Raw genomic sequence first — 22,396 nt, forward strand, 5'->3', positions numbered from 1 at the left:
CCCCTTGGGGGCAGGCAGTGTTAATTCATTTTAAGGAGATTTTTTTTTTAATTTTTAATTATTTTTATTTTTATTTATTCATTTTTTAGAGAGGAGAGAGAGAGGGAGGGAGAGAGAGAAGGGGGGAGGAGCTAGAAACATCAACTCCCATATGTGCCTTGACCAGGCAATTTTAATCATTCACTGGGACCTGGTGACTCATTCGGTGTCACGCAGAGCACTCTGAAGGACCAGTTACTCCAACTACGTGATGCTTAGAAGCCTATTTGAGCTCCATTGAACAGTTTCAGTCTTATGAATAGCTGGTGTCATACCATGGGCAGGACCATCGTGCTGGGATTTCAACAAAATACGCCCTTTGCCCTTAAGGAGAAGGAGGGTTAAGCCTAATTTAGGTGCTGGCAGCTGGTCTGTGTGTGGGTAAGAGGGGGAAAGCGCTTCCAGGACATGGGTTAGAATTAATAAGGATCTTAGGACCCTGAAGAGGGCAAGTCTGTAGTCCTAGCGAGAAACTGGAACATACATAGGCAGGGAAATGGAGGTGGACACACAGTCCTGTGGCCTGGATATGTGGAGTGGAGGGAGAAGGGAGGCTGGGATAGCTCTTGTGTCAGTCAGCTACTGCTGCATGACAAACCACCCTAAAATTCAGTGGCTTAGAATAAGACACATTTATTACTGCTCCTGAGTCTGTGGTCAGCTGAGCACTCTTCTGTCCCTAGCTCAGCTTAATTCTGTAGCTCTGCTGATCTTGGCTGGATGTTATCACTTGTTTGGAGGTTGTCTGGCCTTCGAGTGGTCTAGAATGGCGGTGGCCAGGTCATCTGATCTCTCTCCACATCATTTCATCAACCAGGAGGCTGTGCTGGACTTCCCCTCAGGGCAATGGCATGATCCAAGCATGTGGGTTCAGAATCAAAACACCATCTCTTCTGCTGTGTTCTATTGGCCCAGGTTCGAGGGGTGGGGAAGAGACTCCACCTCTTAATTGGAGGGGCTGCAAAGTCACCCTGCAAGAGGCATACACACAGGGAAAGGTGGATAACTGTGACCATTTTTTATTCATCTGCTATGAATATAATCTTGGGAGTGCGGGGTGCCAAAATTCCTAACCCAAAGCTCCTAGAGCCCATCCCAGTAGGAACAGATGTCTCATAGAAGATCCAGTTGCACCATCTGGGGCAACTCATGTGCAATGAACTGGTGCAACCGAATCTTCTCAGGGACATCTATAAACCCAGGCTGTAGGTACACAGATGCCTGCTTTGCCTGCATTTCAACATCAGACACCTGCACCTTCCTGATAAATTTCTAGCACTCTCCAAGATTTATACAAAACATAGTGCAATACAGTGACCAATACCCTCTAGCGGTACCTAGGGACAAAACAGCTAGCATTTGCAGCTTCTGTTAACTTCTTCCGTATTGCATCTCAGGTAGGAAGACATGATGTTCACGCAGGTGCCTGCATCACACCGTCAGCAGATAGCACATGTTGTAGGCTTTTGTCATTAACAGGCTGAGCATGTGGTTTCCAAAGAGTTTACCATGAAAAGACAAAATACTTTATGAACCAGTTCAATGGCTTCCCTCTTCACTGCATTTCTTTTTTTTTTTTAAAGGTTTTATTTATTTATTTATTTTTATTTATTCTTTTTTTTTTTTTTTAGAGAGGAGAGGGAGAGACAGAGAGAGAGAGAGGAGAGACAGAGAGAGAGAAGGTGGGGAGGAGCTGGAAGCATCAACTCCCATATGTGCAAGCCCAGGGTTTCAAACCCAGGCAAGCCCAGGGTTTCAAACCGGCGACCTCAGCATTTCCAGGTCGATCATTGCATTTCTTTTGTGTTTTGTCCCACTCCATGGGCTCACTAATCTAAAGCTGATATTAGGGCCAATAAATGGCCCACAAATAATTTAATTAGCACTGTTAAAACTTTATAAAAGCAAATCTCCCTAAGTTGTAAGAATTCCAAAGCAAACCCTAAATTCAGTGTGGACTATGAATGCATTTTAAATTTATTCCAGAAAAAGGAGCCATTTTTGTTGTTAGTATTATTTTTGTTTCATACCCGGCTGCAGAGCTCGCATGCTCAATGTTAGAAGCACTCACTTTAGGATGCGTTAGGTTTGCTAACATTTCCAATACTGTACTGAACTATAGTTTGGAAAAATGTACAGTTTTCAAGAAGTTTCCTATGCAACTTATTCTTCCCAGAATTCTGTGGTGTATTGCCATTTTCACATCACAAATGAGAGAACTGAGACTCAAAGCTGGAGTCTCTTGTTTATAACCCCTTTCCTGAGTTGACATCTTTTCTAGATTCTTCCCCTTGACCTCTCTGAGACTGTTCTATATGGTGTTCTTTAAAAAAAAAAATTATTTATTTTAGAGAGATTGGAAGGGAGAGAGAGAAAACACTGATTTGTTCTACCTATTTATGCATTCATTGGTTGATTCCTATATGTGCTCTGACTGGGGATTGAACTCCAACCTGGGCTTTTTGGGACAATACTCTAACCAACTGAGCTACCCAGCCAGGGCTGGTGTTGTGTCTTATCCACCATTTCCTAGGAATGTGTCCTTGGACAAGTCACTGAATGTCCCTGGGCCTCAGTGTTCTCACCTGTAGAATGAGACAGAACCAAAATGTACCTCCTTAAGGCTGTGGGGATTCATTGAATGGATACATGAAGTACTTAGAGCATAGTCAGTGCTCAGTAAATGTGAGCTATTTTTAATATTAAATCACCACTGTTCATACTAATATCATGCTGCTGGCCATGGCTAGGCTCAGCCTCAAGGGCTGAGTGCCGCCTGAGCCTCCAAAGTGGCAAAGCCCAACCATGTCTGGGGTGGGGGCGGGGCTCTGCTCTGAGCTCCTTACTGTTGGTCTGTAAAGCGGCAGCTGCCTTAGTGGCCCTGGACAGTTAGGAATTTTACTTTCCCTTGGTGTCTAAGGACATCAGCTTTTCGAAGTAAAGGAGCCATTAGAACAGTTCCCCTTGCCCTTATGAGCTGTTCCTAGAATCCTTAAGCAGCTTTGGCTGTCGCCAGCTCTCGCTGCTGGGGGCCGACCGCTACTGGGTCTGGCTTTGGGGAGGTGACTTTGTCTGTTGTTTGCGCTGCCATACCAAACCAGCACAGATTACAAAATAAACAACAGAAATTGATGTCTCACCGTGCTGGAAGCTGGAAGTCTGAGACCAAGGTGCTGGCAAACGTGGTGTCTGGTGAGGGCCCCTTCCTGGTTCATAAACAGTGTCTTCTCGCTGTGTCTGCACACAGAGGAAAGGACCGGAGAGCTCTTTGGGGCTTCTTTCATAATCCCTCCCGTGCAGGCTCCACCTTTATGACTTAGTCACCTCCCAGAGTGCCCATCTCCTCAGACTCTCACATTAGGTGTCAACCTGTGAGCTTTGGAGGGGGCAAATTCAGTCCTTAGCAGGCCGGGCAGTGGGAGGATTCAGACCTGCGGGACAGCAGAGGCTTCCTGCAGATGTGGCCCTGCCACGGGGCCCATGCCCAGGAGGCTGCTGGCTTCTCTGGGTCCCAGAAAAGCAGCACGGGGCCTCCAGATGGACGGCTCACTCACCATGCTTCCCAGTGTGCACTGCACAGGGACTCTGCCCGGGGAGACCTCCTGCCCTGTGCCATGTGAGGTCTCTCCTGCAATGATTCTTTCGGGCCTTGGCACAGGTGACTCGGTGACAGCACGTTGGTCCATGCACAACCAACATTCTCCCTGCTGACCTTGAATCTAATGTAGTTTCTTTTAAGGACAAATCAGCGTGAGCTCTCAGCCTCCTAACCCCTATCTTTCTTTATGTACAAAGAAAGCATAGTTCATTCAGCCTCTGGCAAATGAATCAGATCCTAGAGCCTGTCTTGGGGTTTCACCCCAGGTTTGTGTTGCCTGGTCCTGTGGTCCCCATGGCAGCCCTGTCCTGATGTCCCCTTCACCTGGGAGGTGCTCCCAGCAGAGTTGTTGAGGCGACCACCAGAACAATTCACAGTTGTTGGGATGTGGTTTTTCCATTTTGGTTTGGGAGAGAAAATTGACTTCTGAACACTTAGGTTCATTATGCAGCTGCAGCCTGGCACTGAATGGTGACATTCACTGCTGAGGCCACTGGTCTCAGAGTCCCACTGGGGGGCCTGGTGCTCTGAGGACTGTGAGTCCATTCTCACAGCCTTGGAGTGCTTCCCAGAGCCCTGGCTCCAGGCACAGGCAGGGAGGAGGGAGCAGCACACAGAGGATGAGTCTGTTCTCCTGTACCCAGACCTCCACATGGGCCCACAAAATTGACGAGTCCTTATGCTCCACACAGCACTATATGCTTGGGTGTTAATGGGAAAATGCAAAAAGTTGTCAGGAGCCTGGCCCATCACGGGGGTAGTGCATTTTACTTGTGAAGGATCTGCAGACGTTCGCTGTATCTGTGGAGAAAGAAAGGAAAGTCTGGCTTTGAAAAGAGGAGATGCCAAGTGAGAAAGAGGAGGGAGACTGGGAGACACCGACATCACAGAACTGCTGCTTATATTAAAATAAAGTATTTCTCAAGGTCACTTTCCTGAAATGGCGGGTCACATTCTTCCCTCTACTAAGCCTAGCCCATTGTATAAGGGGTGTGTATGTATATGTGTGTGTGTAAAGGAAGGATCTAGTTACCAAAGCCTATGGAAAGTTTAAAGTTTAAATTCTCATGTCCGGGGATGAGAATAGCAGCAGAGGAGGGCATGAGGTCCCTCAAAGAACCCTCTGTTCCCATTCCGACCAGTTTCTGCCTGGTCTGCAGAGATAGCAGCTGAAATATACCTGAAATTAGCAGAAGGGTGAGCTGCAGTTACTGTGTTCACATTGGTGGAGGGAGAGGTACAGGAGGCAGACCCATCTGGGGACGTCATGAGCGTGAGGCCCAGGGAAGCAGCTCCCACTTACATTGTTAATGGTCTGCTCACCGCATCTGTCTCTTCTTATGTCCGCCAGGCTGAAGTGTGTGCTGGGACCGTGGCGGAGGTGATCCAGTCTGTGGTCAATGGGGCAGATGGCTGCGTGTTCTGTTTCGGCCATGCCAAGTTGGGTCAGTGAGAGCTGGACTTGTTTCTCTGTTCCTTGGATCCCCAATCACCCTATTCCTTCTTCTGCGTTGTCCCAGAGTCCTCAGATGAAAGGAAAGGTTGTTTCCCTTAGGGATTGAATTAAATAACCATGAATTATCATTTCTGCTTTTGAAATGTAAATATCTAAGTAGCTACCCAGTTGTCTAGGAAGGCCTTCAAGGTCCAGAGATGATCAGAGGAGTAGTGGGGTGGTTCCCATTTGGTCTAGGTTAAGGTCATCCTCAGAAAGGCAGCAGGAACATGTACATTTCCTTAGCAGGGGCTATTGGGAAACAGAAAGGGCCCCCTGTACCCTCATGAGGATTGGTGATAGAGCCAATGTAAGAGTCAGAGGAGCAAATCCAAGCAAAGCCCAGAACCGTGATTGGACCTGGCTGGGGAGAGTCTGACGGCCATCCTTTGCTTCCCAACATCAGAGTGTCCTTGTGCTGGACCCTGGGAGGGAGGCAGCTAAACACCCTGACAAGGTGCCTTCTTCATCCTGACCTATGGCCATCTGCTCACCAGATCTTACCTTCTGTGCCTGAAAAGTTAGTAATTGGGGGAAGCTCCAAAACATGTCCCTTGGCTGAGATGCCCACAGAGGCCCTGGAGATGAGGGGACCCAAGTCCAGGCTGGGACAGGAAGCCCTTCACATCCCTCTGACACTGTCTTCCCACCCCTTTCTTCTCCATCTCTGATGAAAGCAGTGATCCTGATTTTAGTGGACTTTGCTCATGCTCTAAAAATATAGACAGCATTTAACTTGAGAAGGGCTATAAAATATTAACTGTGTGGATTTAATCTGAGGCGATGATAAAAACACCATAACAGTGATGAACAGTCCCTGCCTTTCCACTATGTGTAGAACAATGAAGAACCAGGCAGCCTGTGATTTTTGGGATCCTCCTGGAGGTCCATTGTCATTTAACCTTGTCATTTGCCAGGGCTCTTTATCGCAGTCATTTAATCAGAAGTCCTAGGCACTGCCTTTCTGTGGTTACCAAATACTGAGTATTTTGCTCACCTTTTCATGTCCTCTTTTCCCTTCCCCCGCATCCATGATGTCTGTCCCTGAGACCATAGAACAACGCCGGGATGCTCAAAGTGCCATTCTCTCTTTCCCGCCCCTCCACCCCCAGGAAAATCCTACACCATGATCGGAAAAGACGACTCCATGCAGAACCTAGGCATCATCCCCTGTGCCATCTCCTGGCTCTTCAAGCTGATAAATGAACGGAAAGAAAAAACCGGAGCCCGTTTCTCAGTCCGGATCTCAGCCGTGGAAGTGTGGGGCAAAGAAGAGAACCTGAGGGACCTGCTGTCCGAGGTGGCCACGGGCAGCCTGCAGGACGGCCAGTCGCCGGGCGTGTACTTGTGCGAGGATCCCATCTGTGGCACACAGGTGACTGCTCTGGAGCTTGGCCAGCTCTGAGAAGGCTCCTCCTTACCTCTGAGGCAGGGGCAACTCCACCAGTGACTAACATGTAAACCAGGAGGTTTACTCGTGTTTACTTTAAAGTGGACTGGAACTTTATGGCCACCAGCGCTGGGGCCATCTGCTCGCCCAACCTAAATATTTGTACCTTGAATCTAATTGACAATGAGCAGGAATCACAATTGTTGTAGCATTGCAAGGAAATTGAATTTACTTTCTTTACACCCCTTTCAGGGTGAGGGTGCAAAAAAAAAAGCACAATCTTTCTTTTGTTTAACAACAAACCGAAATATTTACTGCTGTGCACAAATAGCTACAGCCATTACTAGGGCTGTTTATGGCTCTGTAAACTGTTTCCTGGCACCGGTCTGCAGTCGGATTAGTAATGCTATAGGAAAAACTAATAACCACCTTCTAATTAGAACTGTGGTAGAATTCCTAGAACTGTGGAAGCCAAGAGACGCTCCAGTTTGCCTCTTCAGGAGGTCATGCCTGTTCTGAGCGTTTCTGTCTTGCTGTGTGACTATGGGTGTCGGTATGGCTCAGGAGCAGCCTGGTTCACATCCAGAATAATCAGTTCTTCCCATCTCTGGCAGGAGACTTTCTTGTCTAGTTTTAGCCAAGGCCTCCTTTTATAGGTAGGCACCTGTTCAGTTTGTCCCTGCCTCATCCCGAGTAGGATCGTTTCCACAGATGAGGATGCTCCCTTCTTCTCCCACCTGCCATGTTCTTCCCACAGCTCAGATCCTTCTGTTCCTATTATGAATCTTTCATTCCTAATCTCCTCCAGATTTCCAAGGCCACTCCCCTCCTTGCCACGCCTCTTTAATTGCACTTAAGTCCTCAAAGAAACCAGGGCCCTGCCCTGGCTAGTTGGCTCAGCCAGTGGTAGAGCATCGGCCCAGCATGTGGAAGTCCCGAGTTCGATTCCCAGCCAGGGCATACAGGAGAAGCAACTCTATGCTTCTCCACACTTCCCCCTCTCCTTTCTCTCCATCTCTCTTTTACCCTCCATCTCTCTCTTACCCTCCTGCAGCCAAGGCTCCATTGAGCAAAGTTGGCCCCAGGCGCTGAGGATAGCTCTGTGGCCTCTGCCTCAGGTGCTAGAATGGCTCCAGTTGCAGCAGAGCAACTCCCCAGATGGGCAGATCATCGCCCCCTGGTGGGCATGCCGAGTGGATCTTGGTCGGGTGCATGTGAGAGTCTGTCTCTCTGCCTCCCTGCTTCTCACTTCAGAAAAATTAAAAAAGATAAAAGGAAACCAGGGCCCTGAAAATCTTCAGTGTGTAAATGAATCGCTGGGGGTCTTGTTAAAATGCAGATTTGGGTCCAGTAGGTCTGAGCGGGGGGGGGGGGGGGGGGGGACCCTTGATGATGCATTTCTAACAGACTCCCCAGCGGCTGACCACACTTTCAGTAACAAAACCCTAAGGCACCAGTATTGCTCCCTCTTACCTCTGAGCCTTCATACATTCTATTCTTTGTGTGTAGACTCCTCCTCCTCCCCTCTGGCTCTTCATCTGGCTAACTCCTTGGTTGGCAAACTGCAGCTCACAAGCCACAAGCAGCTCTTTGGCCCCTTGAGTGCGGCTTTTCCACAAAATACCATGTGCGGTCGCTACCTCAATAAGGAATGTACCTACCTATATAGTTTAAGTTTAAAAAATTTGGCTCTCAAAAGAAATTTCAATCGTTGTACTGTTGATATTTGGCTCTGTTTCCTAATGAGTTTGCCGACCACTGGGCTAACTCCTTTTCCTTTAGGCCTCTGCTACATGTTACATCATCCAGGAAGCCCTCTTAGATGTTTCTCCTGAGGTCACTAGAACACCCACAGCAATTATATTGTGATTGTGTGATTTGTTCTCAGCAACACCCACAGGTTGGGTACCATGTCTGACTAAAATTAACGGTTCATAGTGTTAACAGCTGCATCAGATACCATTTGAATGTGGAACCTAATTACAATATAAACTGGTTGGTTGTGAAAACCTTAATCCAGTGGTTCTCAAACTTGAGTCTTCATCAGAGTCACCTACAGGACTTGTTACAACACAGATTACTGGGCTTCTCCTCTAGAGTTTCTGATGCAGTTGTCCTGGGCTAGAGCTCCAAAATGAGCCTTTCTATCTAGCAAATTCCCAGGTGATGTTGTTACTGCTGGTCCAGGGACCACACTTCGAGAACCACTGTTCTGAAGTGTAAGACATGCTCTGATGGTAACTACACAGCACAGGGGTGGAAATCAGTGTCCACCTGCTCCCCGTTCCTGCTCCGAGAATCACCTAGACACCTAGATACGCTATGACATTCATTCCCTTCTCCACTGATGAAGCTCTGTGTAGGTGAGAGGTCTGGCTAACCAAAGGTGAAAAAGAGGATTAACTTTTCTTGTTGAAAGATCTTAAAAATTCTTTGGTTTATTCTTTGGCCAGACTGAGTGAATACAGTGAGCACCACAGAATCTCCCTTTGAAGTTTGAAGATTTTTATGGCCTCAGATCCCAAATATCAGCTTTCAGAGTCCAGAATCATAGGTATGGCGAGAATAGAAAATTTTCAGAATTTCAACCAACCCAGAAACATATACTGCAAATCATTTCCATAAGAAATCAGAATTAATGAATTTCCTTTTCTCTCCCCAAAAAGAAAGTACTGGTGAAACTCTGATAATATTGTTCTGATGCAGGTTTACTGTGATGGCCCAGGGATCTCAAAGGGTTTAGCCACGCTGCCCACAATGCTTTCTTTAATCAATGAGTATGCCATGCACATGAATTTAGTAACTAATGAGAAAAATAGATATCCCTTTTTTTTTCTTTTTTTTTTTTTTCCCCCTGAAGTTGGAAACAGGGAGGCAGTCAGACAGACTCCTGCATGCTCCCGACCGGGATCCACCCGGCATGCCCACCAGGGGGTGATGCTCTGCCCCTCTGGGGCATTGCTCTGTTGCAACCAGAGCCATTCTAGCGCCTGAGGCAGAGGCCATGGAGCCGTCCTCAGCGCCTGGGCCATCTTTGCTCCAATGGAGCCTCGGCTGCGGGAGGGGAAGAGAGAGACAGAGAGGAAGGAGAGGGGGAGGGGTGGAGAAGCAGATGGGCGCTTCTCCTGTGTGCCTTGGCCGGGAATCGAACCCAGGACTCCTGCACGCCAGGCCAACGCTCTACTACTGAGCCAACCGGCCAGGGCTAGATATCTCTTAAATGAGGTAGATGAGACGTTCAAGTGTATTGGGTGTTTTCATACATTTTTTACCCTCCTTGTTCATAAATATGCCAGGGAATGGGGTCTAAAATTGGCTTTAATTAAATAAGCTGGGGGAAAAATGGGAGTTGAGTTAAAGCTAACCGAGTTCTTTTACTTCTTTGGGACATCAAAGCTATCAACAAAATCGTATTTTTGCAACCTACCTGTCTGCAGCCATCTAGTCTTTGGAAAGTGGAGGCAGTCCCATCCCTCGGAAACAGTCTCCTCCCTTGGATGCTGGCATATCCCTCAAACACAGTCCCATCCCTTGTGTTTTCTTAGGGAAATGGGCTGCCCAGCATGGTAATGAGCGGTCCTCTGGTCCCGTCCCTTTGCCTTTCATATCTGCTATTTTCAGATCCTACTTAAATGGTAAAACAGGGAACACTAGGTGTCCCCCAATAAATGTGCTCAGTGTGAATCTTCAGAGATGAATGGAGTAAGCTGAGAATTGTACACGAGTCTAGGCCGTGTTCAGAAGGACTTGGGCCTTGGCGAGGCAGGTAGCTTTAAGATGCTGAGCAGGCAGCCGGGCAGGGGGGTGGCAAGCCCTCGCCCCACAGCCTCAGCTCTTCGCTTGTGTCTTCCAGCTTCAGAACCAGAGCGAGCTGCGGGCGCCCACCGCGGAGAAGGCTGCCTTCTTCCTGGACGCCGCCATCGCCTCACGCCATGGCAACCAGCAGGACTGCGACGAGGAAGACCACCGCAACTCCCACATGCTCTTCACGCTGCACATCTACCAGTACCGCATGGAGAAGAGTGGGAAAGGGGGAAGTAAGTCAGGCCCTGGGTCCTCCCACCCTCGCTAGGGAGAAGCCCACCCTGCATCAGGGTGACCATGATCTTTTGTTCACCAGCCTGCAGTCCGCTGATTTGTGGTTCCAGACCATCGCTGAGTCTGGGCTGAAGTTGACTTTTGAATTGTCTAAGGGAAGAGAGTTGCTTTGGTCAAGGTAATTTATGAATGTCATTACTGTAGGAATGTGAGAGAACAGAGTTAAGAAGCACAAGAGCCGTTCAGTGGTATCTTTTGGTTCACAAACTTGGAAAGGTACTCATCACAAAGGCCAACTTTTATCCACCAAAGTGCCCTGGCAACATGTTCTTAATCATGAGCTGGTTAATCATACCAAGTCATGCTGTCCAAGTAGTCTATAAATCAGACATCTGAATGACTAACCAGGCTCTGGCTGTGTCTCTCCGTCAGGCAGTGCCCGTCAATGACACTTCTTTATAAAAATCCAGGCCCATCCCCATGAGAGCTGTACCACCAGGAACCCAATTCTGGGTTGTGTAGGCCACTCCTGGATGTTTTCAAAGTTCACTGGCCTGGTACAGTGCTCTAGCTTTTGACTGTCAAGTAATGTATGTCTGTGCCCAGTGGGTGGGTGGCAGTGCTCAGCTGAGTATGTAGGTGGGATCTTGGACCATGGCAAAGTGGTCAGTTCACCTCACTGGGCTTTCTAAGGCCAGCGGTGGGCCACAGGCTGGGGTGGCCAAGCAGCCATTTTCACAGTCTCTCAGTGTCCACCTCTGTAGAACATTTAAAACACAGCCAGCTGGCCCCCAGAGCTTTCTGAATGATTGTCTCAAGGATGCTTGATGCCAAAACAAGCAAACAGGAACCCTGAGTGAGCAGACCGACTCTGGTGAGTGGAAGTGGTGAGGCTAACCAGCTAGCACAAAGGCAGTCAGCTCAGCTGATTGGTGGTGGAGCCTGGAATGAAGACATCCACCTTGGCTCCCCAAGTCTCCTTGTGGCCCAGAGTATTGCAAGCCAATATACTGTAGATGGCTCTTGGGGACATCTGTTGCCCCCAAGTGGAAGTTCTTCCCTTCTGCCAACCCAACGCCTCTGTTGGCCCAGTCTTCTACCATTGTTCCTACTTCTTAGTTGTTTAATGAGGCATAATTTACATTTATTAATAGCCCTTTAATGAATTGTTAGATGAGTTTTGGGAAATCTATACAGTTATGTTACCGTCACCACTATCAAGATATAGAACCAAGCTATCACCACATCAAGTTCCCTCTTGTCCCTTGTCAGTCCTCTCTTCAGCCCCTGAAGACCACTGATCTAATGTTTGTCCTTAGAGTTTTGCCATTATCCAGAATATCCTATGAATGGCATCATGTGGTCCATTTGTGGCTTTGTGTGTCTCATTCTTTCCATGAAACATTTGAAATTCATCCCCATTGCTGCATGTACTAGTTGTTCACTTATGTTTCTGGCTGCCTCCTCATCTAGTGTAGACTGGACCTAAAAACTTCACCTGTACCCCTCCCCTCAGGACTGAAATCTCATCATGTACCCTGGCCTAGCCAGGAGTCCCATTCCCTGAGGCTAGCCCTCATGGATGTCCCCGTCATCCTCGGCTACCTGCTCTGGCCCTCACTTTCATACCCTGGGCAGCCTGGGAGGCATACCATCATCAGACCTGGTCTCTCTTGGCAACCAGTAAAATATTTTGAATGGGACTCTTTCAGAGCAGATTGGTTCTCAAGGTAGGGCTCACACCATGCACAGCAAATTCTGTTTAGAACAACTTTCGTGAAGAAGGAAACACGGATTAGGAGCAAGATGACAGGGTCCGGACCTTGATGGGCAGGAACAGGATTGCGCCCACATTTCTCCCAGCATTCCGAGCTGCTTTAAACCCTGCCCTCAGCTGCGTGAGTGTGGGAGTCTGAAAGATGTTTATTTTATTCTTTTAAGCTGTCAATAATAATAACAACAATAATACTAATCAGAGACTGCAGTAAATGCTTGTACTTTCAGCAAAGGGTGACTCACAAAAGATCTGAATCTTGAGCCAAGTGGCTTCCAAATGGTGTTGAGTGGAGGGACATGGAGGTGGAGGGCCTCTGCCTCCTGGCAGATCATAAAGTGAGCTGAAAACAACTCTGTTTTTGATTTTTCACTTTTTATTTCATAATTCTGCTCTCAATTGGGAATCCAACAGTAGGGAGAACTCTTGAAAACAAAGAAGAATTTAATGAAATTATTTCAACTGTAAGAACTTAAAACTCAGCTTCCACAAAAGTGCAGGCGAGGACAGTCCCTAAACCCAACATTCTGCCCCAGTCAGTACTTGGCCAGTGTTGGGCACGTATTAAATATTTAACTTCAAACTCATCTTTTTTCTCTTTATAAATTCTGGAAGCAAATTGCTTTTAAATAATAAATTTGGGTTAAAGAAAAAGGCAAGTACCATTAATGGCTTCCCGAACTTCTTTGGGTGCTTTCTAATGTGTCTATAGATGAGAACAAAGAAGAGCAGGAGGCCAGGTGGACATGAGGGGACCCGCAGGCCTTAGAGATGTCACCTGCCTGCAATGGCACCTGGCTTCTTATGGGGAAGGGAACCAGGCCAGAACACCGGAACGCACATGGCCTCCTAGCCCACGGCTTGGTTGACTTCTGTACATTTATGTCTGTTTAAAATTTAATGAGGAGACTTGGAGTGTTGTTTAAAATGGAAATTTTGTTTACTTATATGTAAGAGATAACCCCTGTAGATCTGGCAGCCAGAACTCAATTAAGGGAAAATTGATTAATTAGCCACCCTGCAGGGAAGGAGAGAACAGAGTTTGTTGCTGTTAACTGGCCATTTGAATCTTAGATGTCAGATTCAAAGAGGTCTCTGGGGCAGGAGCTAAATACCCCGTGTGTATATGCACCTGAGTCTTATGTACATATATGCATTTTATACACACACACACACCCCCCGATCCACACGGAAGTAGACAAAAATGTATCACACATGTCCAGTCAAGAGAGAACAGAAAATTCTGTGTTGATGCATCACTTTTTTGCTACTGCAGTAGGTTAAGCTTAAACTATTTCACTGGTTTACGAAGTTGTTGGAGCATTGGTGGGACTGATTCTTCAATGGACATGGAGCCCCTCCTGGTTGGCTAAGCTAACTCTACCGAGGCTGAGGGACCCTCTCTGGAATCCCTGCATTGGGAAAAGGGGCCCTAAAGCCCTTATGATCAGAAGCTGCTCTACAAGTCTCAAGCAGGATGGCCCTATTGATGCTTCCAGGTAATAGGTTCACTATACAGAACTTTTAAACCCCTGTTGATAGGATGGTTTTTGAAAGCATCCCATTGTTGAGTAAAGAGAGTGACCGTAGGTCTCTGATTCATTCAATCACTTGATTGTATCCTGGGAAAGCTTAGAGGCCAAGTGTGGGCTGGGCTGGCTGTGTGGACTGAGTGTATGTGCATGTGGGCTTTCATCTGTTCACAAGTCTGATCAGACTATTTCCTTAATCTCAGTTTTATTTTGACAACCAACCGCTCTTTCTTTATGTGTGTTGGAATGGCTTGAATGAGCTCATGCCCTATCCAGGGCTGGGTGGTCCACAGGACTCTAGAAATCCATCCTTTGGGTGGTGGATGTGGGACAAGAGATCTAGGAAAAACCATGCCTTCTAAGGGAGGTGTGGCCAAGCCTCTGCTGTCCATCATAGCAAATCCCCATACGCTAAAGACAGCCACACGGGGGCTTGTTACAGAGCTCTCATCTCCCCTTTGGTCAATAATAAAATAACAGTTTTATATTTTTAGATTTTTGTAACGTAACTTTTAAATTCTTTGGCCGGGAGACAGTATTCCAGGCAGTGTAGCCTGGGACTGCTGCAGTAATCTCGCGTGGTCCTCAGTCACCTCCATCTGAGCAGCTGTTCCAGCCCTCCTGAAACCTCGTGCCCCCACTGTACCACTCTTAGCAGACAACCAGCTTCCTGTCTAAGGAGAAGAAAAGGTTTATCTGGCGTGTCGCCTCAGCTGTTCTCCTCTTAGCCTCAAAATCTCCTTGTCCCTGTGCCTCGGTTTCCCTACCCCCTCCTGGACGTCTGCTACTTCCTGGCTCCTTGATTCCTTGTCCTGTCCCCTGATCCTGGGACCTCGTCCTTTGGGACTCTGTCATTTGTCTTTTCACACTTTTATTTTTGATCTCACCTGCCACCAAGGTCAGGGCTGCCTCCTTTTGGAAAGAAAGAGGAAGGGACAGTGACATCAACAATAAAGTAACCTTGTGTATACCTCGTTTTCCCCCTTGAGCTATCTCTTCCATAAAAGCCTTTCAGATCATCCCCACTGTGTGAGCCATCTCCTCTAGGTCCCCAGGCTGGGGGACTGACACCATTGCCGTGTTCCACCTTGGACTTCCATCATTTGCGGGCTTGTCTAACTCTCATTAGCCTACAAGTTTCCTGAGGACAGAGTACCTTGTCCATCTATGGGTCCTCCTGAGGCTTGCTTGCATGCCTGACACACCAGTGCTTGGTCGTTATGTTAAATCAAATGGGCTATGTGCTGTATTTTAACAACAAATGCGTTTCTCTGCCATCCGGTTGAGCTGTTTTAGAAGGAACCTCCAGTCGCCTTTCATACAGGCAGATGATGTAAGCTCAGAGACATACTTTTCTACAAACAGCTAGGAGTTGGTCAGTTAACTGAGAAAATTAGTTAAAAAGGGGAAATCCTATTAAACAATACACGCATGTCATGAACATGTTATTTCAGCTGATAACATACAAATGTACATTTAGTCAGTCTTCTGATACAGGGCTGTGGCTTTCTCTTTGAGATGATTTTTCAAATTAAGGTTCTGACTTTCATAAAGCACATGTATATTAATAGTCTGGTTTTTGCTTTAATTTTCTTCTGTGATTCAGGATCTTAAAATATATTTGGGTAGCAACTGGGTACAGACTTTTTCTAGATTCTTAAAATGTTTTCCACTTTATAATTTCTCATTCACATCTATTTTAGCATCTTAAAAACAACAACAACAGCTCATTTTTATCACATCTTTCCAAAGCATTGGATTTGATTTTGAAACATTAACTGTCTTTACACAATCATATTATTGGTTTACATCATATTCTATTTCTAAAATTATTTATTTATTTATTTATTTATTTATTTATTTAAATTTTTTCTTTACAGGGACAGAGATAGAGAGTCAGAGAGAGGGATAGATAGGGACAGACAGACAGGAACGGAGAGAGATGAGAAGCATCAATCATCAGTTTTTCGTTGTGGCTCCTTAGTTCATTGATTGTTTTCTCATATGTGCCTTGACCACAGGCCTTCAGCAGACTGAGTAACCCCTTGCTTGAGCTAGCGACCTTGGGTCTAAGCTGGTGAGCATTTATTTTGCTCAAGCCAGATGAACCTGCACTCAAGCTGGCAACCTCGGGGTCTCGAACCTGGGTCCTCGGCATCCCAGTCCAACGCTCTACCACTGCGCCACTGCCTGGTCAGGCTCTATTTCATTTTTAATCTATAATATCACGTAAAAGGGGCATAGTTGGACTTAGGAAGAAACCCCGCTGACCTTTATAGCTCATTGTGGGATAGTAAACGTGTATCGACTCACTAAAGGACAACCAGTGCTGGCCACCAGCATTTGGCATGCTGTGGTCACCCTGGAGAGCATTGGTAACCTGGCCAGATGATGAGGTAGTGGTCCCCAAACTTTGCCGTGCATGAGAATCACCCAACAAGCTTTTTGGTGACTCCCAATGCTCATGTCACACTCCAGATCAATCAGATTACAAAGCATGGAAGTGGGACAGACATCTGTATTATTTTGAAAGATTCAAGGTGATTGTGATGTGCAGCAAAGTTTGGGAACCACTAAGACAAAGGATAGTGAGTTGAAAGAGGGACATGCTTTCTAGAAGGCTCTGGGCTTTCATCTTATATTCAGCCTTAATTTTCCGTGACAATTTATTTAACATCTGGAGCCTCACCTTCCTCATCTGTAAAATGGAGCCGAGTCTTGCACGGGGGGATCACTGTAAGAACTAAGTGATCTCAGAAGCAGTTAGCATTTCCTGGCACCTCCCAGGTACTCAGTGAGCACCTTGGATAGTGACTCAGAAGTGAGGTAAAATTAGTATGTTGCTTCCTGTGGGGAGCGTAAAGTGTGTGTCATTTGGTTTGGCCAAAGTCTAGACTTAAAATATCCATATAGGAATATAAATAAAAGATTAGTCGAAGCAGACTGAGCTACATCCCTTTAACCCTGCAGCTGTGATGTCAAAAATCCCAAAAGTCTATAAGGGACCTGCTTCTTAACTACTATTAATTATCACCTATTTTGTTCATCCATCACAGAACTGCTGTCTCTCCAGCCACCTAGAGAAACGTAAACTCTTTTTTTTTTTTTTTTAAGAGAGAATTTTTTTTTTAATTTTTTATTTATTTATTCATTTTTTAGAGAGGAGAGGGAGAGACAGAGGGGAGAGAGAGAGAGGAGAGACAGAGAGAAGGGGGGAGGAGCTGGAAGCATCAACTCCCATATGTGCCTTGACCAGGCAAGCCCAGGGTTTCGAACCGGCGACCTCAGCATTTCCAGGTCGACGCTTTATCCACTGCGCCACCACAGGTCAGGCCCGTAAACTCTTGGTAATAGGAAATGGCCTTGCTCACTCACCTTACGCCCTCCCAGATTAAATGCCATGCAAGAAATTCAGAATTTAGTGACAGCCGAAACTCCAGTGGGTATAGAGCAGAGTTGATTTTCCATTGTCTAAATGAGACTCTCATTTGAGTCATGCAGGTATAATTATAGGTATTTTATAATATTGTTCTTCAGCTCAGTTTAAACTGTGCCTTTGTTCTCTGCGTTGTTTTATTACGCATACATTATGCATTTTATTCCATGACATCAAATGGTCTGAGCGTCCAAATTGGTCTGTCTTTGCCCTTTAATCTGCGGTACACGTGGACTTCTCCTTGTCTATATAATTAGGTTGCAAAACAGACAATATCTTTTTTTTTTTTTTTTGTATTTTTCTGAAGTGAGAAGCAGAGAGACAGAAAGACAGACTCCTGCACGCGCCTGACCGGGATCCACCCAGCATGACCACCAGGGGGCAATGCTCTGCCCATCTGGTGTGTTGCTCTGTTGCACCTGGAGCCATTCTAGTGCCCCAGGCAGAGGCCATGGAGCCATCTTCATCACCTGGGCCAACTTTGCTCTAGTGGAGCCTTTGCTGTGGGAGGGGAAGAGAGAGAGAGAGAAAGGAGAGGGGGAAGGGTGGAGAAGCAGATGGACGCTTCTCCTGTGTGCCCTGCCAGGAATCAAACCTGGGACTTCCACACGCCGGGCCGATGTTCCACTGCTGAGCCAACTGGCCAGGGCCAAACAGATGATATCTTGCTTTAGAAATAACTATTTCCCTAGCACACTGCCTTGATCTGATCTTGCATGAGACAAAACGAGATAAAGGAGTAGTAATATTATATATTCCCTTTTAAGTTTTTTTTGTTTGTTTTTTACTGGGGATAGTGGAAGGTAAACAAGATATCACATCCTTCATGAGGACAGTTCTTTGCCATAAATGCACCAAGGTCACTGGAGAGCATGGGTGGAAATGCTGAGCTTGCCATAAACGTTCACCACCTTTTCTTTTCTCAGTATCAGAGGTGGACATCAGCATGGGGTGGGGTGGGGTGGGGAAGACAAGGTTAGTGTTAGGACGTGGTCCCCAGGTGTGTTCATCCTACAGTGTGAGCCCCTCACACTCCCAAATCAACACTGTCCTTTGGCTCTACCTGCAAACAGGTGGTGCCCAGACATTGCCTGCATGGCCCAGCACGTCCACCGGGACCCAGACACCACATCCCACACACACCCCCATGTCAGCTCTCTCAGCCAACCCCTTTCCACCTTGCCCCAGATGACCCAGCATCCACAGCAGCTCTAGAAAGCTTCGATTGCTACCTTCTCTGTGTTCCTTCTGTGCAGAATAGGGGTAGTCAGCAGCAGTGGGGAGCAGTGGGAGGTAGGCACCCTAGAAAGGTGGGATCAAGAGGCCTGAGGAGCGGGAGTCTGCTGTGCCTGGGGAGTGATGGGGGCAGGAAGGTGATCCAGGGCACTGTGCTGAGGGCCACACTTATCTGGGAGGGCAGGGCCTGGGGCAGAAAGGCAGCCTTGAAGCCCCTGCCATCTCAGAAACCTGCTGAGGTCACGTGGTGCAGGATGGAGCGCACAGGTCCTGAAGGTGTGAGTCCTAGCTGACAGCTAGCTCATGGGTGAGATCCTTTCCTTTTTTAAACAGGTTCAATGAGATTTGCATGAGATTCAATAATCTTCACATATTTAAAGTATATACTTTGATCAGTTTTGTTATATGTGTATACCCAGAAACCATCACCACAATGAAGGTAATGATCATACCCATCACCCCAAAAATCCCTTAGGACCTTAGAAATCCTTCTTTCCAGCTCCCCTCCTTTCTCCCTCCTCCTCCCCTCCCCCTCCTCCCCTCCCCCTTCTCCCGTCCCCTCTCCTTATTACCCCTCCCCTTCCCCCCACCCTTTCCTTCCCTCCCCCTCCCCTTCCTCTCCCCTTTCCTTCCCCTCTCCCTTCCCCTCTTCCTTCCCCTTCCCCTTCCCATCTCCAGTCTTCCCAACCCTAGAATGACCGTCATTCCTATACATTAACTTGCATGTCCCAGAACCTTATACAAATGGAATCAGTCATACAGTCCGTACACTTTTGTGTGGTTTCTTTCACTTAGCATAATTGTTTTTGAGATTTGATCATTTTGTTGTGTGTATCAGTAGTTTATTTCTTTATATTTCTGAGTAATAGTCCATTGTCTAGGTGAGTATCCCATCATTTGCCTATTCGTTCTCCTGCTGGTGAACATTTGTGGTGTTTCTGGTTTAGTTGGTTCATGTAAGAAGATCTGCCTGCTCCCTATCTCTTGTTCGAGGCTTAACTGAAGGACTCATGAGCTAGTTTCTTAACTTTTCTAAACTTCTATTTTCTCATCTACAAAAAGACGTGACGTGAGTAGTGAGCTTACGGTTTTACCGTGAGGATCTCATGGGACCGATGTTTGTGCAGCACCTGGCGCATAGCAGATACTCAGCAAAGACCTGGGTCTTTTCCTATCTCTGCACATAGCTGTTGCTTCTCCCTGAACTTACCTGGGGTCATCAACCTGGTCCCTGAACATTAGGTCAGGGTCTCTACGATGAGCAGCCAAAGCAGATGATCACTCATGGGGAGTTTAGGCTTTAACTTGATCAATTTCAGAATTCCACTCCCCAAAGGACATGTAGGGACATACCTTGTTCTCCTTTTATTAGGTACTTAACTTCTCTGGAATCTCATCCAACTCAACCTACAGAAATTATCCATTTATTGATAGGGTGTATCAGTATTTGTTAGAAGGTCAGGGACATGTGCTAGACAGAATTTAACCTTTTGAGTAGTGAGGTTTTTTTGTGCTCACTGATGAAAAAACTGGGAGTGAGGTTTTTTTTTCAAAAAATGAAATTAGTTCCAGTTACAGTTTTATTAACTTAAAATCATGTGTGTTTGATGATCAATCTATGGAAACAAGAAGAACATAGTGTTGCCTTTTTTTAATGTTGCCTTACACATTTTTAAAATAAATCGATCATACTCTGGATGGTCAGGAGGCACGAGGACATACATGAATGTTTGTACCACTCAAAGGGTTAAGAGAGCCATGATGTCTGTAACCCCAGCGTGATTTTGTTGGGATTTCCGACTAGATCATGAACTTCAACTTTTTTCGTTTCCTTTTCTTTATTTCCTTCAGATTTTCCAAGTGGCTCCATGAAGAACAGATGAGTGTTTGCCAGAATGTAACCCCCTCTATCTTGTCTTCTCTCCCGTGCCAGTGTCCGGGGGCCGCAGCCGTCTGCACCTCATTGACCTCGGCAGTTGTGTGAAAGCCCTCAGCAAAAATCGGGAAGGAGGCTCAGGGCTGTGCCTCTCGCTGTCTGCTCTGGGCAACGTCATCCTGGCTCTTGTCAATGGCAGCAAACACATCCCATACAAGTAAGTGACTCTTCTACTCGAAGAATGGGAGGGGAGGTGTGGTGCCAGGGCGGGGTGTGGGACTCCAGGCCCAGTGACATCTGGGGAGAGGTGTGATATAGATGGGCGGCCTGGACCATGTTGTTTGTTCAGTGCTGGAAACCACCTTTGCTAACAGTCATGTAATGCACAATCTTCCAAATCCAAAGGCTATGGAAATACTGAAATCTACCCTAGTCCTAACTTTAGTCCGCTCATATCAGAGGAAGTATGAAGTGATCTCAGTTGAGGTCTCCAGTCACAACTGCCACTGGTGGATTATTGTACCCATTGTACAGATGTATCTGTTTCCTTGTGGTGAGAGCGAGGGGCAGAAGACTGGCTTACCCACCCCTTAGGGCTAGGGCTGCCGATTTAACCAATAAAATGACAGGATACCAAGTTAAATTTAAATTTCAGGTAAACAACAAATAATATTTAGTATAGATATGCCCCTTAATATTGCATGAGGCATGTGGGAAATCTGTTTTATCTAAAAATCCTACTTAGGAGAGCTTATAAAGCTTAGGGAATTACCACCTGCCATCTGGTGCAAATGTTTTTTCCACTTTTAAGATTCTTTTCCTCTTCATGAACCTTCAGTCATTGTAAATGGAGAGTTACAGCTATACAGCTTGTCTACACCACAGGAATCAAGACTCAGAATGATATGGGAAAGTTTTTTATTAAAATTTGGCACACTGAAACCAATAACTAATAAGAATAATCCTGTTAAGCCTTTCCTCATTGATTTAAATGGAAACTACACCTGCCTTATGGAGTCGCCATTAGGATTAAGCAAATATGCATGGAATCATTTTTCTTTTGTTTGTAAAATCCTAAAAATACGATTTACTGTTGTGTGGAGGAAAGAGGTAAGTCAGACAGTTTGTTCTACAATAACTAAGATGCAGGATGAGTCCCTGAGTTCTCTTTCTCCCCTGCCGTAAGTTGGTGCCAACATTCTGATTTCATCCTCCACCAGGAGGGTTGTGCTGGACTTGACGTCAGGTGCTTAGGTAGCAATTATAATCCTATCTGTTTCAGTCCTCGAAATATGGAATCCTAGTTGGATAAACCTAGAAATGGTTTCCCCAGCCCTTTTCTGAGAAAAAATAATTTAAGTGGAAGGTTTATAAAGTTTCACCCAATATTATTTCTGCAGTTGAATAAACCCAACTTGTAATTACAAGAAAAGAGAGAGAGAGAGAGAATAGAATAGAAGAAAAGAAGAAGGGGGAGGGAAGAAGTCTGGGTTAGTACTGTCACAGCAGAAACCTTAGAGAGTAAAAGGTTAGGGGCCCAGGTTGGGTTTCCTGTTCATAGAAATGGAAACATGTCTATTAATATGTTAACTTAAGAGAATGATGTAGAGAAAACTCAAAATACCACCCTATTGAGGTCACTGATTAAGTATGTATTTTACTTGTTGATCTCTCACATTGTTTCTGTAGAGTGACATGCTTTTATGATTTCAATAAATATTTGTGGAACTGATGCTGGGAATGAGGGATGAGGCTAAGCATACGAAATTACTTTTGCTTTAGAGAAAGTAATTTCGTTAGAGTTGGGTTTTATTATAAGCATATAGGGAAATATTAAGAATTGTTTGTAGGCCCTGGCTGGTTGGCTCAGCGGTAGAGCATCGGCCTGGCGTGCGGGGGACCCGGGTTCGATTCCCAGCCAGGGCACATAGGAGAAGTGCCCATTTGCTTCTCCACCCCCGCCCTCCTTCCTCTCTGTCTCT

At 46.3% G+C, this 22,396-nt stretch overlaps 1 protein-coding gene across 1 annotated transcript in view; it reads left to right on the plus strand.

Annotated features, from left to right (window-relative positions):
- Positions 1-22,396, plus strand: part of KIF26B (kinesin family member 26B) — a 461,617-nt gene that overhangs the window by 395,682 nt on the left and 43,539 nt on the right. Inside the window, exons 7-10 of the mRNA XM_066236524.1 lie at positions 4,989-5,082; positions 6,245-6,507; positions 10,376-10,559; positions 20,472-20,631. Coding sequence (XP_066092621.1) covers positions 4,989-5,082; positions 6,245-6,507; positions 10,376-10,559; positions 20,472-20,631 — 701 coding nt within the window. The remainder of the gene's footprint in view (positions 1-4,988; positions 5,083-6,244; positions 6,508-10,375; positions 10,560-20,471; positions 20,632-22,396) is intronic.

Source organism: Saccopteryx bilineata, chromosome 1 (assembly GCF_036850765.1).
Source record: "Saccopteryx bilineata isolate mSacBil1 chromosome 1, mSacBil1_pri_phased_curated, whole genome shotgun sequence".
Taxonomy (NCBI): Eukaryota; Metazoa; Chordata; class Mammalia; order Chiroptera; family Emballonuridae; genus Saccopteryx; species Saccopteryx bilineata.